The sequence below is a fragment of the Pelophylax lessonae genome, assembly GCF_965119305.1.
Source record: "Pelophylax lessonae genome assembly, chromosome: 3".
Lineage (NCBI taxonomy): Eukaryota > Metazoa > Chordata > Amphibia > Anura > Ranidae > Pelophylax > Pelophylax lessonae.
Window position 1 is genome coordinate 655461740 of NC_138770.1, and position 20067 is coordinate 655481806.

Here is a 20067-nt window from a genome sequence, read left to right on the forward strand (position 1 = left end):
CGAGTGGAAGTGGGAGCGGGTATTATTGCGGGTTATTACTTTTGAGTGGAACTCCGCTTTAAAGTCTAGTTTGTAAAATAAAAACAAAAACAAACATGTTATACTCACCTCCTCTGTGCAGTTGGTTTTGCACAGTGCAGCCCCGATCCGCCTCTTCTCAGGTCCCTCCTTTTGCTTTCCTGGCCCCTCCCTCCTGACAAATGCCCCCACAGCAAGCAGCTTGCTATGGGGGCACCTGAGCCAAGCTGCAGCTCAGTGTGTCCATTCAGACTCAGAGCCCTGGCTAAGCCCTGCCCCCTCTCTCTCCTCATTGGCTCACTGACTTTGACAGCAACGGTTGCCAATGCCGCTCCATTACTGTCTCAGCCAATGAAGAGTAGAGTCCCGGGCAGCCGAGTCTCTCCTGCAACATCGCTGGATAGAGAGGGGGCTCAGGTAAATATTAGGGGGGGCTGCTTTACACAAAATGTTTTTAACCTAATGCATAGAATACATTAAGATAAAAAACATTCTACCTTTACAATCCCTTTTAATTGAAGAAGCTGTAGTTAGAAGCTGATTGGTTTCTATGCACAGCTGCACCAGATTTTGCACACTCCACTTTTAAGCCCCGTACACACGTTCCGATAATCGTACGACAAAACTCGCTTTCGGCCTGATCGCACGATAATCTGATCGTTAGTACACAGCTTTCGACAGCCGATCACGACAGTTGGTCCAACAAACTCCGAAGGGACAAACAGGAAAACTTCTGTTGTATGACATCTTATCGAACGACAATCGTTTCATCAGTACAGTATGCGTACGCTAAAAATCGATCGACAAATACCACGCATGATCGGAAATAGTCAAATGACGTTACACGACGCAGGGGTCAGACGTATATGACATCACTTCCGATACGTAGCTACGAAAAATACACTTGGTCAGTGAATCGTACGAAGAAAATCTGATGGTTTGTACGCAGAGTTGGTTTCGATTTTTGTAACATGCAACAATTTGCGAAACATTAGTCATACGATTATTGGAACGTGTGTACGGGGCATTAGTCAATCGACTCCCAATAAAAGAATTCCAGTAGACTTTCCCACCAAGCAGACATCTAGACCTCTAAATCAGGGGTTCTCAGCTCCGGTCCTCAGGGCCCACTAACAGGCCAGGTTTGCAAGATAACTGAAATACACCACAGGTGATATCATTTGATGCTCGGTGATTGCAGTTTACTAGTCCAGTGTTTTTCAACTCCGGTCCTCAGGGCACACTAACAGGCCAGGTTTGCAAGAAAACTGAAATGCATCACAGGTGATATAATTTGCTGCTCAGTGATTGCAGTATACTAGTCTGCATCTCCCCCAAGGTAATACTTAAAATCTGGCCTGTTAGTGGGTCCTGAGAACCACTGCTCTAGATGAATCTCCTGATGACAGGTCCTCTTGAGCCTCCTTTGTGAAGGCGCGTGAGTTCCAGCTGAATGCGATTACCGGGAATCCTGCGCGCACACCACCTCCTAATCCGGGAGAATCCCCGACGTCGCGCTACATTGTCTACGACCATCTGGGGCGCCTGTCAGCCCCCCCCCCCCCTCTTTTTTTATTTTAAATAAAATTGCCGCACGCAAATACGTGAGCGCGATCGATCGGAGGAGAAAACGGCGCACTCGTGTTCCCAGTTGATGGTAATCTGAGACTTTTCCGTTACATGAGGCTCTTAAACAAAAGATTGTAATTCCAGCAGCTTTGTTGAGGAGCGTACCATTGTCTGGGGCTTTGTGCGAGCCACGCTGGAGAGGCACCTCGGCCGTGCCTTGAGAGCCGCACGACGAGGGGAGCGTGACATCTGACCTCCTCATTCCACTATTGTGTCCTCATGCTTGGCATTTTTCTGTTTTGCTCCTCGTAGCCTCCTACACTCTCCTGTGCAGCTTTGGTACAGCCTCCCGGCTTCCTTTACAATGTCTTATGCTAATTAAGTGACATCACCACTAAATACACAGTGTGGCTGCTGATTAAATTACACACCAGTAAGGTTTCCAGGAGGTGTGCTGCTGCTGCTGGAGGAGGAGGGTTGGAGGGTGCTGCTGCTGCTGGAGGAGGAGGGTTGGAGGGTGCTGCTGCTGCTGCTGGTGGGTTGGAGGGTGCTGCTGCTGCCATAGAAGTCCCCATCCACCGGTGGTCATGCATAGATTAGATCAGCACTGAGCCCCCCCATTGGGGAATGAGCACACGGAAATCCCAGCAGCTTGTCATCAACGTGTTTGTGGATTTTGCATACTGACTGCAACCTCATTCAGCACTTTGGCTCCTCTTGGAGCTCTCTGGATTACCATTTGGGACTTTGTGCGGTTTATGAATCCCACCAATATCTGTTACCTTCCCCAATGGAATTGCAAAGGACCTCCAGCCTATCGGGGCCATTGTCCTCCCCAAGTTACACAGCCCAGGTCCCCTACAATTACAACCAGCTAGAGGGGAGGTTTAAACAATTACAAGGTAAGCCGGCTTCTCTCCCTTATTTTTTTCTTTCTCTCTCTCTTGGCTTGTTGTTTTGCAGGGTTGCTATGAGATCAGACAGGAAAGTCGATGCCGGGACTGCAGTGTAAATAATGCAAGGCTTGGAGAAGTAACCGTCATTGTACACACATGGCTTTAGCTCTGGAAATCTGCCTTCCATCAGCGCACCCCCCCCAGGCGTCTGCTGCCCTTTAATTTGACCACATTGGGTGTCGTTGATTGCAGAGTTTAGTGAGCTCTGTGCACAGCACCATGTAATGTGATTGTGGTCACTTGCAATAAATCTGGCATGACTTGATGGCTGTCATTAGTGTGATCACGCCCCATGTTGTGGAATAGCTCGACAGGGACGTCAGGGAACAATGGAGGGGGGAAGGAGTGGTCTTTTGTACAGAATCTGGCATCCCAGTGCCTAGGGGACAGCATGGGACAGCCCTAGGTAAGGGGCCTGGTAGGCATTGAAAGCAAAGCCACACTCCCTTACCTGCTGTACATGTATTACAGTTATCAGGAGCAGGCGGCTTCATCCAGCAGAAAAACCAAATAATCACTATGGACTACTGAGCGCAAATGTATACGCAATCCAAAAGATAATGCGCCGAAAAATAGCTTATGATTTGTCTATCGGATAGCGTCCTATACTATAAGATTCGTCCTATGCTATAAGATTCGTCCTATGCTATAAGATTCGTCTTATACTATAAGATTCGTCCTATACTATAAGATTCGTCCTATACTATAAGATTCGTCCTATACTATAAGATTCGTCCTATACTATAAGATTCGTCTTATACTATAAGATTCGTCTTATACTATAAGATTCGTCTTATACTATAAGATTCGTCTTATACTATAAGATTCGTCTTATACTATAAGATTCGTCTTATACTATAAGATTCGTCTTATACTATAAGATTCGTCCTATACTATAAGATCCTGCCTGATACACGTACCATATGGGTGCATGTATGTATGTATAATGTATTATTTTGGTGGGGTTTTTGGGAACACACCCCGTTCTATGCATAGTTCATTATTTTTATCTGCTGGTGCTGTCCACACTCCTAAACATACACACACACACACACATATATATATATGTATGTATGTGTAATAAAAAATGTAGGAGGGTGGATAGCACCATTAGGTAAAAAGTTATCTATGCACACAACCAAGTATGTTCCAGAGAGAAAAAAAACAAAAAAACAAAATAATCAATATATAATACAAGGGGGTTACACCACTGTGAGTATAAACACACACATATGGTATGAGTATCCGATTGTATCTTCAATATGTGATGATATCCAATACACATAGCATATACACATATATATATATATATATATATATATATATATATATATATATATAGATTATATGTCATCAGACTGGGACTTTTTAGGTGCCACAATGATGTAACACAATTAAAAAAAAAAAAAAAAAATGATTCCAATGAAGCAGATCCAAACAGCCTGGAACATGCGTTGAGGCTGCCCCGCCCCCCTATTGGCATTTTCATAACTATGCCATGTAATGGTGGGGTATGAGTGATTGCATGTTGTATTAGCTCAACATAGCAAATTATTTATTGGATCCAACTTTTTTTATTTTTTTTTTTTTGCATCATATTGTGAATTTTTTCTTTGGGGGGGGGGGGGGGGAAGAAGGGGTTTATATCATCATTGTGCCATCTAAAATGTCCCAGTAGTCTAGGGATGTAGTCCATTATTTAGAAGCCCAATTATTAACACATTTGGAGATGCACTTGAACATACCCACACACACACTATATATATATATATATATATATATAGATAGATAGATAGATGTGTGTGTGTGTAGATAGATAGATAGATAGATAGATGTGTGTATATATATATGTATGTGTGTGTGTGATATATATATATATATATATATATATATATATATATATATATGTGTGTGTATGTATATATATATATATATATATATATGTATATATGTATATGTGTGTGATATATATATATATATATATATATATATATATATATATATGTGTGTGTGTGTATATATATATATATATATATGTGTGTATATTCTATAAAATATATATACACACGTATGTACACACACACACTGCAACTGTGTGACGTCTTGTAATGGGCAAACATTCACAATTTAAAAAAATATTTATAAACCTTCACAATTTTATACTTTATTATATATAAACGATGTTGTAGTAGTAATAATATATATATACATACACAATTTTAATACATAATTTATATATAATATAAAGTGTTTTTATACATTTTTTTAAATATTTTTTTTTAATTGTGAATGTTCAATCATTAGCAGATCTCACACAGTTATAGTGTGTGTATTTATATAAAAGAATGTGCGTGTATGTACATGGGTGTGTGTATATATAATAATATACAGTATATATTCTATGTGTGTGTGTGGGATGTAATCTTCCATTGCATTACTAGCAGAGTCTTTGTGGTCAGCAGTCATCCCATCATCACATGTTGTCAGTTGTGCGGTGTCACACCCTCCAATCTGTTGTTTCACTTGGCCTCCAGCTTCTTGATTGCATCTGCTAATAATCAGGGGCGTAACTACAGGGGTTGCAGGGGTTGCAATCGCTACCGGGCCCCATGCTCCAGGGGGCCCGATAGCAAACCAGTGGGTGAACTTCTAGGATCTCAAAGGTCACACTTGCGACCGGGCCCTGGCATTTCACCACTGTGGGGAGTCCCCAAGATTGCAGGAAGGGGGCCCACTGCAGAACTTGTGAAAGGATCCTGATGCGGGTCCATAATAAAAGGCCATGCAATGAGATTAAAGAGCCCCAGGATTAGTGGGAAGAGCCCCGGGCTTGAAGGGAAGGGCCCCGGCCAGGGGTCTGGGGGGCCCTTCATGGTTTCTTGCATCGGGGCCCTGAAGGTTCTAGTTACGCCTCTGCTAATAATGTAATACTTATGATATCATGCATTTATGCAGAGAATACCATGAATTGGAGGATATGATCTCTATTATAAGACAGAGTGATCGGTGGGTGTGCCCGGGGTTCCTTACTGTGTAATATATGAATGGCTCTCCTATAGCATTGGAGGACAGCGGCTCGGAATATATATTTCTGACTCTTGTTTTTAGAGGTGTTGTAGAAGAAATGTATTTTTTGTTTCAGTTTGAGATGTCAGTTTCAGAAATGTGTTCGGTTTCATGCTGATGACTTCCTGTCCCCGGTGTCAGAGCGAATGCACATGGTACTGTCATATTGATCGCTGTATGACATCTTTGTAGATTAACTGTATATCTTCCCTCTCTGCAAAGACTTATGTTTTCCTGCCTTTATACATTAGGCTTTATTTACAAAGCTTACATACCAGGGTAAGTCAGAATTTACACAAAAAAAGACAGTTGTGTTGAGTTGGATAAGCAGTGAGATGTGAAAATGACAGTCACATGGTGGGAATACAGATCCTGCTTGTGTTAAAGTGGAAGTAAAGGCAAGAATAATAACCTTTTGCTAAAAAAAAAGTTACTAGTTACTGCACCATCCTCTTGGTGGCCGGTCTTTGGCTGTATTGATTGGCCAGCGCGGGATGACGTTATTTAGCACACAGGCACCGTGCCGGAAGTGTACACTTTGCAGAGGATTGTGAGCAGGCAGGTTAGTCTATTTTATTGCAAAAGAGACATTGGGGTTGATTTACTAAAGGCAAATAGACTGTGCAGTTGCTCCAGAACTTAGTAAATAAGCAGAAACTCTCCTAACTTCCATTAAAAATAGGTGTACTTGTGCATTGCTATGTTGTGCTATTGAGTGCTAAAAGAGTACAAAACTTACAAAGCGGATCGCTCACACCTATACGCACTCTAAATGTGTATCAATGTGCAAAATGATATTCAAAAGTGGTGCCGTGCTCAAAAATGCTAATATCCCTTTAAGACCCCATTCACACTAGCGCGACTTGGTCGCCTGACAAGTCGCGGTGGGTCGCTCGCCATTGATTAGCACAGGACCCGTTCTAATAGGAGCGACACAAGTCGCTCCGACTTAGAAAAGGGGTCCTGTACTACTTTGAGGCGACTTTCATTGACTTCAATGATTTGAAGTCCGTGCAAGTCGCGCCAAGGTCGCCCCACCAAGTCGTGTCGCCCCTGTCTGAACGGGGTCTTAATCTGTGTGCATAGCAATTTTCAGAATCAGCATATCATATCAAACCATATATAACCTAAACAAAACAAACAATGCATCAGTCCATAAAGGGTCCTTTGGTATGAATTTGCTTGCGTATGCTCAATCTTTCATAAACAGGCTTGTGTTCACTTCCAAACGACTGCTTCCTTAATTAGTGTTCACCACTATGTACTCCAATCATCCACATACATTAGTGATAATGCCCTCACCTGAGGATAAGACCAACCAATTGTCTATATGCGGAATCTGTTTTATGCTGTTTCACTCCTTTGGTGGCAGTCTTTGAGTTTAGAATCCTCCTTCTCTTAACGCCCAAATCCTAAAGAGAAAAAGCTGGACATAGTGCTTTTATCTTTTAAAACAACTGGTTTATAAGACACTAAATATAAAAATATGCCCCTGAGGAAGCCACGTGACCCTGTGGCGTAACGCGTAGGGGAGGAGCCAATCTGGCATCACACTGAGACGTGCATTGTGAGCACACCGTGGTAATACCTGCACTGTAAGAACTAAATGCTTTTTACAGTTTGGTGCACTCCAAGCACCAGGAAAATGTGAGTGTTTTTATATTTAGTGTCTAATAAACTGGTCGTTTTAAAAGATAAAGCAATATAATTTCAGCGTTCGGAGATAAGTGTAAGAGAAGGAGGATTCTAAACTCAAGATTGTCACCAAAACTGCAAAAAACAGATCCCCAGAGAGGGACAAAAGTGCATATAGATTATTGGTTGGTCTTATCCTCAGGGCACATCGAATGAGGGAATTGTCACCAATGTATGTATGTGGATGATTGGAGCACCTAGTGGTGAACACTAATTAACGACTTCAGCCCTGGGAGGTTTTGCCCCCTTAATGAGCAGGCCATTTTTTGAGATTTGGCACTGCATTACTTTGACAATTGCACGGTTGCGCGACTCGGTACCCTAGTAAAAGTGATGTTCTATCCTCCCCCCACAAATAGAGCTTTCTTTTGGTGGTATTTGATCACCTGTGCGATTTTTATTTATTGCGCTATAAACAAAGAGTGACATTTGTGAAAAAAAGAAATTATATATATATATATATATATATATATATATATATATATATATATATATATATATATATATATATATATATTCCCCATTCTGCTATATAACATTCCACCCCCCCCCCCCAAAAAAAAAAAAAAAAAAGGTAAAAATCTAATTTTTTCATCCTTTTAGACCAATTTGTATACTACATGCTTTTGGTAAAAAACGAATCTCAGTAAGTGTATATTGATTGGTTTGCGCAAACGTTATCGTGTCTACAAACTACAGGAAAGATTTGTCATTTTTAATTATTTTTTTTTTTACTAGTAATGGCGGTGATCAGCGATATTTAGCTGAAATGCGACAATGCGGCGGACAGATCGGACCCCTAACTGACATTTTTGACACTTTTGGTGGGACCAGTGAGATTATTACAGCAATCAGTGCTACAAAAATATGCACTGTTACTGTAATAATGACACTGGCAGGGAAGGGGTTAACTGAGGGGTGATTAAAGGGTTAAGTGTATGCCTTGGGGGTGTTTTCTAACTGTGAAGGGGATGGGCTTGTGCAATAAACACAGACCTGTAATCCTATATAGGAGGAACGCAGTCTCTGTGTTCATTCTAGAGACAACAACGGTCTGCTGTGTTTACAACAGCAGACCGTCGTTCTCTTAGGGCTCTTTCACACGGGCGATCCGATCAGATCCGCCTGTCAGTTTTTTAGGCGGATCTGATTGGATCCTCCATGCAGCTCCATGGGGCAGCAGATGTCAGCGGAGACACCTCCGCTGACACCCGCTGCCATCCGTATCCGATCCTGTCCGTGAAATCCGGACGGATGGAAACCCTATTTTTCCATCCATTCAGGGATCGGATTGGATGAGAGCGGACAGGCTGTCCGCTATCATCCGTTCCCCCATAGAGAGCAGCGGGGGCTGTGACACCTCCCTCTCCGCACTGCAAGTGGAGACAGAGCTGTCATCGGCCGGCTCAGCGGGGATTGGCGGATCAATCCCCGCTGAGCAGCACGGATCTGCCTACGGAGGCGGACCGTGTGAAAGAGCCCTTAGCAGGGAGCGATCGCGGGTGCCCGTCGGCAATCCCATGGATCGGCTTCCCTGTTGCCTAATGGGGTCAGGTGCGCACGCGTGCTCCCCCAAACCACCTGCTGCAGTATATCTGTGGCGGGCGGTCGGCAAGTGGTTAAGGAGGCAGTCGTTTGGATATGTGAACACAAGCCAGTTTTTTAGGAAAGATTGAACATATGCAAGCAAATCCATAGCAAAGGACTCTTTATGGACTGATGCATTGTTTGTTCTATATGGTTTAATATGATTTGCTGGTTCTGAAAGTGGCTATGCAAACAGATTTAAAAGGATACTAGCACATTAGGAATTGGGAGCGCGACACCACTTGTGAATATAATTCTCCTGACTTCATAGTTTGTGAGGTTGAAAAAAGACATCAGTCCATCCAGTTCAACCTATGATGTGTGGGTGTGTTTGCTGTTAACCGTACATTGTATACCTCTGTATGTTGTGGTCTTTAAGGTGCCCATCTAACGAAAACTATCGACGCTCCCCGCTGACACCACTGCCTGTGGAAGAGAATTCCACATCCTTACTGCTCTGACAGTGAAGAACCCCTTACGTATTTTAAGGTTAAACCGTTTTTCCTCTAGTTTTAGTGAGTGGCCATCATCCAATCATGTGGAAGCAAAAGTGATTGGGTATTGTTTGCAGAGTGAAGCTTTACCTCTTTTACTAAGCTGTGGATAAACTGCCCTTGCAGAGTGCACAGCGTATTTACCTTTAGTAAATAAACCCCTGTGTCTCCTTTGCCATTAAAAAAAAAAAAAAAAAAACCTGCCTGTTCGTAAGCTTATTAAATAACTTTTTTTTTTTTTTTTTTTTGGGGGTGGGGGGTCCTTAGTTTAGTGTTAATACTGAGCTGAGCCTATTGTTTTGTGAGGTCATACCTATTGTTTTGTGTGGTCATCAATTCCTATGGCCGCCACTCAGGGATATACGTCCAGATTGTACAGTGCACACCCCCAGGTTCCTGTGTACACGAGGCCTTATACATTGTAATGTGTGATTGTGATCTTTCAGTATGCAAACCGAAGGCCACACTCTAATCAATCATTTACCAGAGTTCTATAAAATCCTTGTATAGAAAGCAATGAAAGCATTTTGCTTCATGTTTATATGTGAGGTATAGTAAGCACCCAGAGAGGACTTTTATAGGGGAACAATAAAAATGTTGAGTTGCTTTATTACACGACCTTTTGCCGAGCCACAGCCCGTCTTTATCTACCTTGTTACATGCAGGCTGCGACTCATTGAAATGGTGCATTAAAGTGGATAAACTGTTCTTGTTGTTCCCCAATGGAAGTCCTCTGTATGCCTACTGTACTTTTGTATCACCCTTTTTGTATGGAGCACCAAGGTATCTATGATAGCTAGTCTCAAAATACCAGCCAAATCATTCTCTTTGTTACTCCCAAGACGACCTGCTCTCTAGTTCCCTTGTCATCTCCTCCAATGCAAGCCTCCAGGACTTCTCCCAAGTCTCTCCTATCTTTTGGAATTCCCTACCTCAATCTGTTTGACTGTCTGCTACTCCACATGTGTCAAACACAAGGCCCAGGGTCCGGAATTTGGCCCGCCAGGCCATTTCATATGACTCTGAGCTCTCCTGCAGCTGCAGCACCCCCCTCCTGTTGCCCCCCCCACCATGTCTTAGCAGATAGCAGCAGACAGGAGGACATAACTTCTCCACAAGATCCTGCACTTCTCTGTGCAGCCACAGAGAGATGCATCTCTGACTCTGTGCCCCCGATCCCCCGTCTCAGCAGTCGGCAGCTGAGCGAGGGTCAGAACTCCTCCTACGGATCCTGCGCCTCTCTGTGCAGTGGCAGCACCCCTCTCTGCCTTAGTTGACCCCAGCCCTCCTCTGGTCCTTCTCCAAACTCTGCACTTTTATCTTCCCAGCTTCGCCCCAAGCTTCTTCCTGGAATCTCAGCACAGGGTAATGGGGTGTGCACTGTAGTAAAAGGGAGGGGGGGAACTCTTTACTTTTGATGGTGAGGGGACTCTTGACTTTTGATGTAAGGGGGGATGTGGTGCTCTGGACATCTAGTCTGACAGATACAACTGGCTTTTTGAGGGCAAACAAAACACCGATGCGACCCGCGATTAAATTGAGTTTGACACCCCTGTCCTACTCTATCCACTTTTAGGCGATTCCTGAAAACTTTTCTCTTGAGAGAAGCTTATCAGGCCCCCATCTAACAACTGTACTTTTATTTTCTCCTTCAGCTCATTTCCCACACTTATTACCGGTATCGGCTTCTTTTTGCAAAAAGGAACAGGATGAGCACTGCCAGAGCCCTACAAAATGACCTCCAGCAGGTCACTGGTGTGAATGTCTCTGACCAAACAATCAGAAAAAGACTTCATGAGGGTGGCCTGAGGGCCCGACGTCCTCTACTGGGCCCTGTGCTCACTACTGGGGAGCTCGATAGGCATTTGCCATTGAACACCAGAATTGGCATGTCTACCACTGGCGCCCTGTGCTTTTCAGATGAGAGCAGGTTCACCCTGAGCACTTGTGATAGACATGAAAGGGTCTGGAGAAGCCGTGGAGAACGATATGTTGCCTGTAACGTCATTCGGCATGACCGGTTTGATGGTTGGTCAGTGATGGTCTGGGGAGGCATATTCATGGAGGGACACACAGACCTCTACAGGCTGGACAATGGCACCCTGACTGCCATTAGGTATTGGAATGAAATCCTTGGACTCATTGTCAGACTCTACGCTGCTGCAGTGGCCCTGGGTTCCTCCTGGTGCATGACATGCCCGGCCCCATGTGGTGAGAGTATGCAGCCAGTTCCTGGAGGATAAAGGATACCATTGAATGGCCCCCATGCTCGTCTGACCTAAATCCAATAGAAAACCTCTGGGACATTATGTTTCGGTCCATCCTACACCGCCAGGTTGCCCCTCAGTCTGTTCAGGAGCTCAGTGATGCCCTGGTCCAGATCTGGGAGGAAATACCCCAGGGCACCATCCGTTGTCTCATTAGGAGCATGCCCCCGATATTGTCAGGCATGCATATAAACTCCTGAGTACCATTTTGAGTTGCTGCTGATGACATTTCAGAAAAATGGAATAGCCTGCTCCATCCTTTTTTCACTTTGATTTTCGGGGTGTCTTTGAATTCAGCCCTCTGTAGGGTGAGAATTTTCATTTCCATCAAATGTGGTATCCTTTCATTCCTAACACATTACCCAGTCCATACCAGTATAGATATCCAGCATGATATTTTCCCCCATTGAGATCTGATGTGTTTTCAAAGTGTTCCTTTAATTTTTTTTGTGTAGTGTAGTTCTATATAAAATGCACTACTTCTACTTCTCTTCCCAAAAGTGTTTCCCAGCGCTAATTCTTTCATCCAATTTCTAAATCTCTGCATTTGTAAATGTCAAAATCCAGTATGAATTATTTATTTTTATTTTTTTGTATGATTCTCCTTTAAGAGGGCGTCGCAGGGGGGTGTGTTCTATGCCTACATACTTTTTCAAAAAGGTGTCCATCGTTCCCATCTCAAAAAGTTGGGAGGTATGCAGTAATGCATGGTATATATGGGTAGCCATTCACTCTGACTGCTACCCAACACACAAATACACTAGACCTAAATGCGCCTTCACTAAAGTGCACCCCAACGCACAAATGTGAATAATTTGGGGGTGAGTTGCATTGTTAAAAATATATACAAGGTTTCTTTTTCAGAGCCAATTCAAAATTATTGGGTTGCCTTAAAGCTCAAATTCTTAGATACTCTCCTCCATTGATCCCACATCTGTGAGCTCTCTCTCGCTGCTGATGTCTTCTCCCCGACTTCTTCTACGTCTTGGGCCTTTGGTCGTATTGATTGGCCAGGGCAGGATGACGCAAAGCCTGTGCATGTGCAGGAGTTTATTCGTCCCGCCACACGCACAGTGCAGAGAATACACGGATACATTATAGAGAAGGCAGTAAGTTAAATCTATTGCAGAAGTCACATTTTATGTCTCCTCTGCAATAAATAGCCTGTCAGCCTGCAGTTTAATTTTATTTTTTAACACTTTAGTGTTTCTTCAACATATATTTGCCAACATGTTTGTCCCACTTCCAGGATACCGTCACCCCTGCCCACATTTAACACACCAACCTTCAGGGAAGTCCTGTCCAGACCACACCCACATTTCCCATCTCTAATAATGTGGGAACCTCCCACATGTGGCCAAAATCCCCCAAGTTAACACCTGTTTTTGAGTTGGTGTGCATGCCAATGCTATAATTTCAGGACTCCGCCTGGGACACAGCATCATCAGGCCAGCACATAGGTGCGGGTCTGTCCCGGCGATTCTGGGGCAGGTGCCCTCTGTGTGTGCAGTGAGGCATGCTGCATTAAAGTAAACACACAAGTTAATGTAAGCAAGGGTGTGAATGGACCCTCAGTGGAAGCCTTTGTTCATTTCTAAAAAAGGCCTCGTTCACATGAGTGTATTTAAAGCAGAGTTCCGGCCTCATAAACTATTTTTTTAATAAAAATACCCCCGGGACAGTCAGGGCTAGTTCATTCCACAATGGCTAGCCTCTGAACTGTCCCGGGTCACACTTACCTTTTAGAAGAAATACTTACCTTGAAAATGTATTGTCCAGCGCTGCCATCTCAGGTGTAGGCAGCTGAAGCCAGCGCGTCCTCTTCGGCGTCCTCTTCGGCGTCCTCTTCGGTCCCACAATGCCCTGCACCGGCCCTGCTAGTCACTTCCGGGGCAGGCGCGTCATCCCTGCACAGCTTCTGGGAATGCCCAGTATCTGTTTAGCAGGGAATGACGCGCCTGCACCGGAACTGACGAGCAGGGCCGGTGCAGGCACATTGATTCCTGGGAGCGATGACATTCAGCTCCCGGGAATCAACGCAAGCAGGAAGTGACAGCGCGGGCCGCGGCCGCAGAGGGAGGAAGTGGAGAAGTGGAAGAAAGGTAAGTATATTTTCTTCATTATCAAGGTAAGTAATTGAAAAAAAAAATCGGGACTATCCATCTTTTATAGGTGACACTGAGCAAGCAGATGGCCCAAAGTGGATTTTGAGGCCGGAACTCCGCTTTAAGTGTATGAGGGTCACGTTTCCCTGTATGGGGGATGCACAGATTTTCCATGCATCCCTGTGCAGACAGTCCCATTCATGCCAGTTGGGATGCATCAGCTGCATGGACACAACTGCTGCTCCCAATTTTATATTCATCCTGTTGAAGGTCCCTGAGATCTGCATTCAGAGTCCCACACTTGCACATCAGATTGGGAGCAGGGACTGTGTCTAGGGATGCACCGATCCAACTTTTTTGGACCTGATACCGATATCTAGCGTTGTGAAATCGCGATACCGGAACCGATCCGGAGCTACACACAAAGCAAGCGGCTGCAGTACAGAGCAAAGCCGCTGCTTCATGTGTACGGCTCCTCCATTCACAGGCGGAGTGCATCTGATATCACTCCGCCTGTGAGTCGGCCTTATACAGGAAGTAGCGGCTCCCATCCCATACTATTACTGCACCAAGTAAGGGATGGCTGAGCCGTTACCAAGCAAAAACCGGATCGGCCAGTGGATCGGTCAATGTTACTGATCCCCCGATCCATCTAAAATGGCCATATCGGCGCCGATATCCGATCCGAATATCGGATCGGTGCATCCCTAGCAGTGTCTGTGCAGTCACTGAGTCCCAATTGATAGGAATAGGACTGCTTGCCTGCCTGCATGGGGATTCACGGAACACTCTGCATCCCCGTATAGGCAAACGCTTCCCTCTAACTCTGTACGCTTATGTGAACCAGGCCTTAGCAGGGCATGTGCTTGTGACTATGGCAGTCCTTCATGTAGTGGACCGATGAAGAAATCATTGTGGGATCTCTAAAATATGTGCGTAAGGTGCACTGTGCCCCCAAAACGCACGCGTATAAAAATAATTCAAATACATTTTTAGTAAATTGCAGGTATTTGCGGTCTGTACAAGTTTTATAGAAGTTGCTCTTTTCTTCTCGCACACAAACGATGAATGAGACAGTCCTTGTGTATTCAGAAATCTAAACTTTAAATGGCCAGGATTATTTTAAATCATTCAGACTTCAGTGGACTCAATTCTGATTGATTGCTCTGAGCACTTTGCGCCTCCTTGCCATCTTCACTTGTATATGTAGTATAGCCGCTGTACCGATGTTGTTTTATGGTGCTCATTCACTGAGGTTTGTACAGGAAGTGAGCGGGTTTACCACTATTACTATTTCAGCCTGCCTTGCTGCATTGAAGGATGTAGGTCGAGCAGGTGGGACAAGGCGTGTAACGTTTTCCGTCGGCCTCCATATTAAACCTGCTGCATGAATCTGAGCGTTTTATGGCAGGATAGTGTAAAGCTGTTGCGTGGTCTGAGCCCCGGCCGGGCGATGACATAAATCAGCCAGGTCTCAGCTCCCTTTCCAGCAACTGACTTGGAAGAAAAGCTAATGAAAACCAGGGGGGAATTTAGAAGAGGGTGTGGGGAGGAGGTTGTCAGCAGAGACTCTGCAACAAAAGGCTGCTTATTCTCAGCGCTTTGGGGGGGGGGGGGGGGGCAGAGGAAAAGGCCATGGCTGTGATCTTGTCAGGGTGGGGTTTTAAATCCACAAAACGCTTTAAATTACCTTGACAGACCAGAGGTTTCTTGCTGCCAAAATTCGGCATAGAGGATTGTATGCGGTCATTCTGCACGGGCTTATTCATTCTCCCTAGAATTCTGAGTTGCGGCAATGCTTGGGAATTCTTTCAGCTGGGATCTTATTTCCACCTCTGTACAGATGTTTTAGGCATGCTGTAGTGTAATGTGGTGTGTCAGCCCCGACGTCACTCATTACATGACATTGCAAGCGCCCAGAGAGGGGCACTAATTACTAACCTGTGCGATTGCTCCATTATGTTTTTCTATTGTGTAATATGTGTGGGAAGGCGGATTTCATGTTTCAGATGCATTGAACACAATCAACACTTTAGAAATGTGTTTCTTTGCTGTTCAAGCTGAACTGAAAGCCTAACTGCACCTGTACTGTAAGGCCTAACTGCTCAGAAGGTCTAGGTGGCATAGAAATGAAGATTTACTTACCCGATCCTCCGTGCTGATAGACTGGTCCCCAGAGTGTCTCCCCCGTACTCCAGCATGGTCAGAAGGTCTAGGTGGCAATTTTTTTTTACCCAATCCTCCGTACTGCTAGACTGGTCCCCACAGTGTCTTCTCCATGTTCCAGCATGGTCAGAAGGTCTAAGTCTAGGTGGCATAGAAATGAAGATTTACTTACCTGATCCTCCACGCTGATAGACTGCTCCCCAGAGTGTCTCCCCCATACTCCAGCATGGTCAGAAGGTCTAAGTGGCAATATTTTTTTATCCAAATCCTCCGTACTACTAGACTGCTCCCCAGAGTGTCTTCTCCTCCATGTTCCAGCATGGTCAGAAGGTCTAGGTGGCATAGAAAATATTTTTTTTACCCAATCCTCCGTACTGCTAGACTGGTCCCCACTGTGTCTTCTCCTCCATGCCCCAGCATGGTCAGAAGGTCCAAGTCTAGGTGGCATAGAAATTAAGATTTACTTACCTGATCCTCCATGCTGTTAGACTGATCCCCACAGTAAGAGGAAAAACAGGCGCCACACTAAGTGCAGTATATCTGGATAAACGTTTAATAGACCAAATAGAAAGGTACTCACAAACGATGATATAAAAACAGCATATCAGTAGTAAAGGAAATGGTAATCCCAGTGTCCAAATTCAGGATGGCACAAGCGGTCTCAAAGCATCGGGCTGTAACGAGTGGAGGATCGATACTTCCCGTCTACTGGGGACACAGCGCTGGCCGCTCTGACGTCGCTTAGTGTGGCGCCTGTTTTTCCTCTTACAGCTCGCCACAAGTCCCTTCTACTTGCTTACAGAGCAGCTTGCGGAGTGTAGCATATGGAGACGTATGTACATGGACTTTTTATGGACTCTTCTAATTCAATTCAATATCTTTAGGCTACTGTGCCATTTAAGTAGCATATGTCTGTATTGGAGCTTGTGGAAGTTTTTGGACACTCATTTCCCTAGTTGTGCGCCAGGTTTACCCCCCCTTTCTGATCCCCACAGTGCCTTCTCCTCCATGCTCCAGCATGGTCAGAAGGTCTAGATGGCATAGAAATGAAGATTTACTTACCCGATCCTCCGTACTGCTAGACTGCTCCCCAGAGTGTCTTCTCCTCCATGTTCCAGCATGGTCAGAAGGTCTAAGTCTAGGTGGCATAGAAATGAAGATTTACTTACCTGATCCTCCACGCTGATAGACTGCTCCCCAGAGTGTCTCCCCCATACTCCAGCATGGTCAGAAGGTCTAAGTGGCAATATTTTTTATTCAAATCCTCCGTACTGCTAGACTGCTCCCCAGAGTGTCTTCTCCTCCATGTTCCAGCATGGTCAGAAGGTCTAGGTCTAGGTGGCATAGAAAATATTTTTTTACCCAATCCTCCGTACTGCTAGATTGGTCCCCACTGTTTCTTCTCCTCCATGCTCCAGCATGGTCAGAAGGTTCAAGTCTAGATGGCATAGAAATGAAGATTTACTTACCCGATCCTCCGTGCTGATAGACCGGTCCCCGCAGTGCCTTCTCCTCCAGTATTTCAGCATGGTCAGAAAGTGTAGGTCTAGGCGGCATAGAAAAGATTTATTTACCCAATTCGTTGTGCTGCTAGACTGGTCCCCAAAGTGCCCCCCCCGCTCCTGCATGGTCAGAAGGTCTAAGTCTAGGTGGCATAGAAATTAAGATTTACTTACCCGATCCTTCGCGCTGATAGACTGGTCCCCAGAGTGTCTCCCCGTACTCCAGCATGGTCAGAAGATCTAGGTCTAAGTGGCATAGAAAAGATTTATTTACCCAATTCTTTGTGCTGCTAGACTGGTCCCCACAGTGCCCCCGGTTCCAGTATGGTCAGAAGGTCTAAGTCTAGGTGGCATACAAATTAAGATTTACTTACCCGATCCTCCGCGCTGATAGACCGGTCCCCACCGTGTCTTCTCCTCCATGTTCCTGCATGGTCAGAAGGTCTAAATGGCTTAAAAATGAAGATTTACTTACCCGATCCTCCACACTGCTAGACTGGTCCCCACAGTGTCTTCTCATCCACGCTCCAGCATGGTCAGAAGGTCTAGATGGCATATAAATGAAGATTTACTTACCCGATCCTCCATGCTGATAGACCGGTCCCCTCAGTGCCTTCTCCCCAGTACTCCAGTATGGTCAGAAAGTGTAGGTCTAGGCAGCATAGAAAAGATTTACTTACCCAGTCCTCTGTGCTGCTAGACTGGTCCCCACAGTGTTTTCTCCCCCATGCTCCAGCATGGTCAGAAGGTCTAAGTCTAGGTGGCATAGAAATTAAGATTTACTTACCCGATCCTCCGCGCTGCTAGACTGATCCCCACAGTGTCTTCTCCTCCATGGTCAGAAGGTCTGGATGCAGAAAAGATGACTTACTTACCCAATCCTCGCTGTGGATAAGACCAGTCCCCACAGTGTCTTCTCCCCTATGTTGCAGCATGGCCAGAAGGTCAGGGGGGGCATAGAAAAGAAAATGTACACACCCACCACAACCTCAATATTCTGCTGCTGAGAAAAGGTTAGCAGTTTATATTAACTAAAATAATTTAATTTTTTTCATATACTGTGGGAGACCAGGTATAGTGACTGCAGGCCCCTGGGTTTAGTAACACTTTAATCCTGTTTGATGCTTCTGTAATTACTAAGATGGATACATTTGTCTTTCCATGTACTCAGTGACTGCACATCCCAGCAGGCATTGTCTTTTTTGGCATGGTGTGCTGTAGTTCTACTGGAACCCAGCAAGTTTCTGATGTTTACCATGTGGTTTGCTTTTAATTTAATAGCATAATTGTGCTGCTTCCCCAGGTATTCCAATTACTAAGCAGTATCTCTGCACATTAACCCCAAGAAAACTTCCTGGGTGTGTCCACAGGCTGACAGAGCTCTTCACTTTACTTCATATTTTCAGCCTGGGCTACTAATCTGCAGTGTTTGTAGAATTAAGTTCCGCCGGTATGACCTGTGTGTAATGCAGTGATGTATTTAGGTTTTATGCTGCCCTAGGCCTGACTGAACTTGTGCACCCCCTAATTGAAATATGATCCACCCCTTCCTGTAAAGGCCACGCCCCTTCCTGTTTATGACCCACCCTGTCATCTGTAAACCACAGACCACAACCACAGTCTATCGGAGCCCATCAGTGCAGCCTCATTACTGCTCATCAGTGCAGCCTCGTCAGTGCAGCATATCAGTACAGCCCCATCAGTGGCCACCAGTACAGTCTATCAGTGCCCATCAGTGCAGCATATCAGTACAGCCCCATCAGTGGCCACCAGTACAGTCTATCGAAGCCCATCAGTGCAGCCTCATTACTGCCCATCAGTGCAGCCTCGTCAGTGCAGCATATCAGTACAGCCCCATCAGTGGCCACTAGTACAGTCTATCAGTGCCCATCAGTGCAGCATATCAGTACAGCCCCATCAGTGGCCACCAGTACAGTCTATCGGAGCCCATCAGTGCAGCCTCATTACTGCCCATCAGTGCAGCCTCGTCAGTGCAGCATATCAGTACAGCCCCATCAGTGGCCACCAGTACAGTCTATCAGTGCCCATCAGTACAGCTTATCAGTGGCAATCAGTGCAGCCTATTAGTGCCCATCAGTGCGACATATCAGTGTCTAATCAGGGCACCATATCAGTGCAGCCCCATCAATGAAGCCTATCAGTGCCGCCTTGTGCTCATCAGTGCAGCATATCAGTGCCAACTCATCAGTGGCCATCAGTGCAGCCTATTAGTGCCCATCAGTGCTAAATATCAGTGCAGCCCCATCAATGAAGCCTATCAGTGCCGCCTTGTGCCCATCAGCGCAGCATATCAGCGCTGCATTATCAATGCAGCCTCATTAGTGACCATCAGTGCAGTTTATCAGTACCCACCATTGGCAACTCATTAGTGGCCATCAGAGCAGCATATCAGTGCCCTTCAGTGCAGCCTATCAGTGCAGCACCATCAGTTTTAAGATATTTGGACTTGTGTTTGCTGCCACTGATTGTAAACATAGGATTAAGACCCCGTTCACACTGGGGCGACGCTACTTGCCGGGGCGACCTCACAGGTCGCAGTGCGCAGCTCGCACCGCGACCTCGGAGCGGCCGGCACGGACTTCATATCATTGAAGTCAATGCAGGTCGCTCCGAGGTCGCCC

The 20067-nt window shown here is 45.3% G+C and overlaps 1 protein-coding gene across 5 annotated transcripts in view; it reads left to right on the forward strand.

Annotated features, from left to right (window-relative positions):
* SPTBN1 (spectrin beta, non-erythrocytic 1) overlaps positions 1-20067 on the forward strand; it is a 344310-nt gene that overhangs the window by 144082 nt on the left and 180161 nt on the right. Inside the window, exon 1 of one of the 5 annotated variants that reach the window (XM_082249280.1) lies at positions 2206-2489. The exons of 3 other annotated variants lie outside the window; for them this stretch is intronic. In XM_082249280.1, the coding sequence (XP_082105406.1) occupies positions 2378-2489 (112 nt within the window). In that variant the 5' untranslated portion in view covers positions 2206-2377. Of the gene's footprint in view, positions 1-2205; positions 2490-20067 lie in introns of those variants that run through there. One more of the 5 variants, XM_082249277.1, reaches the window with a different exon arrangement.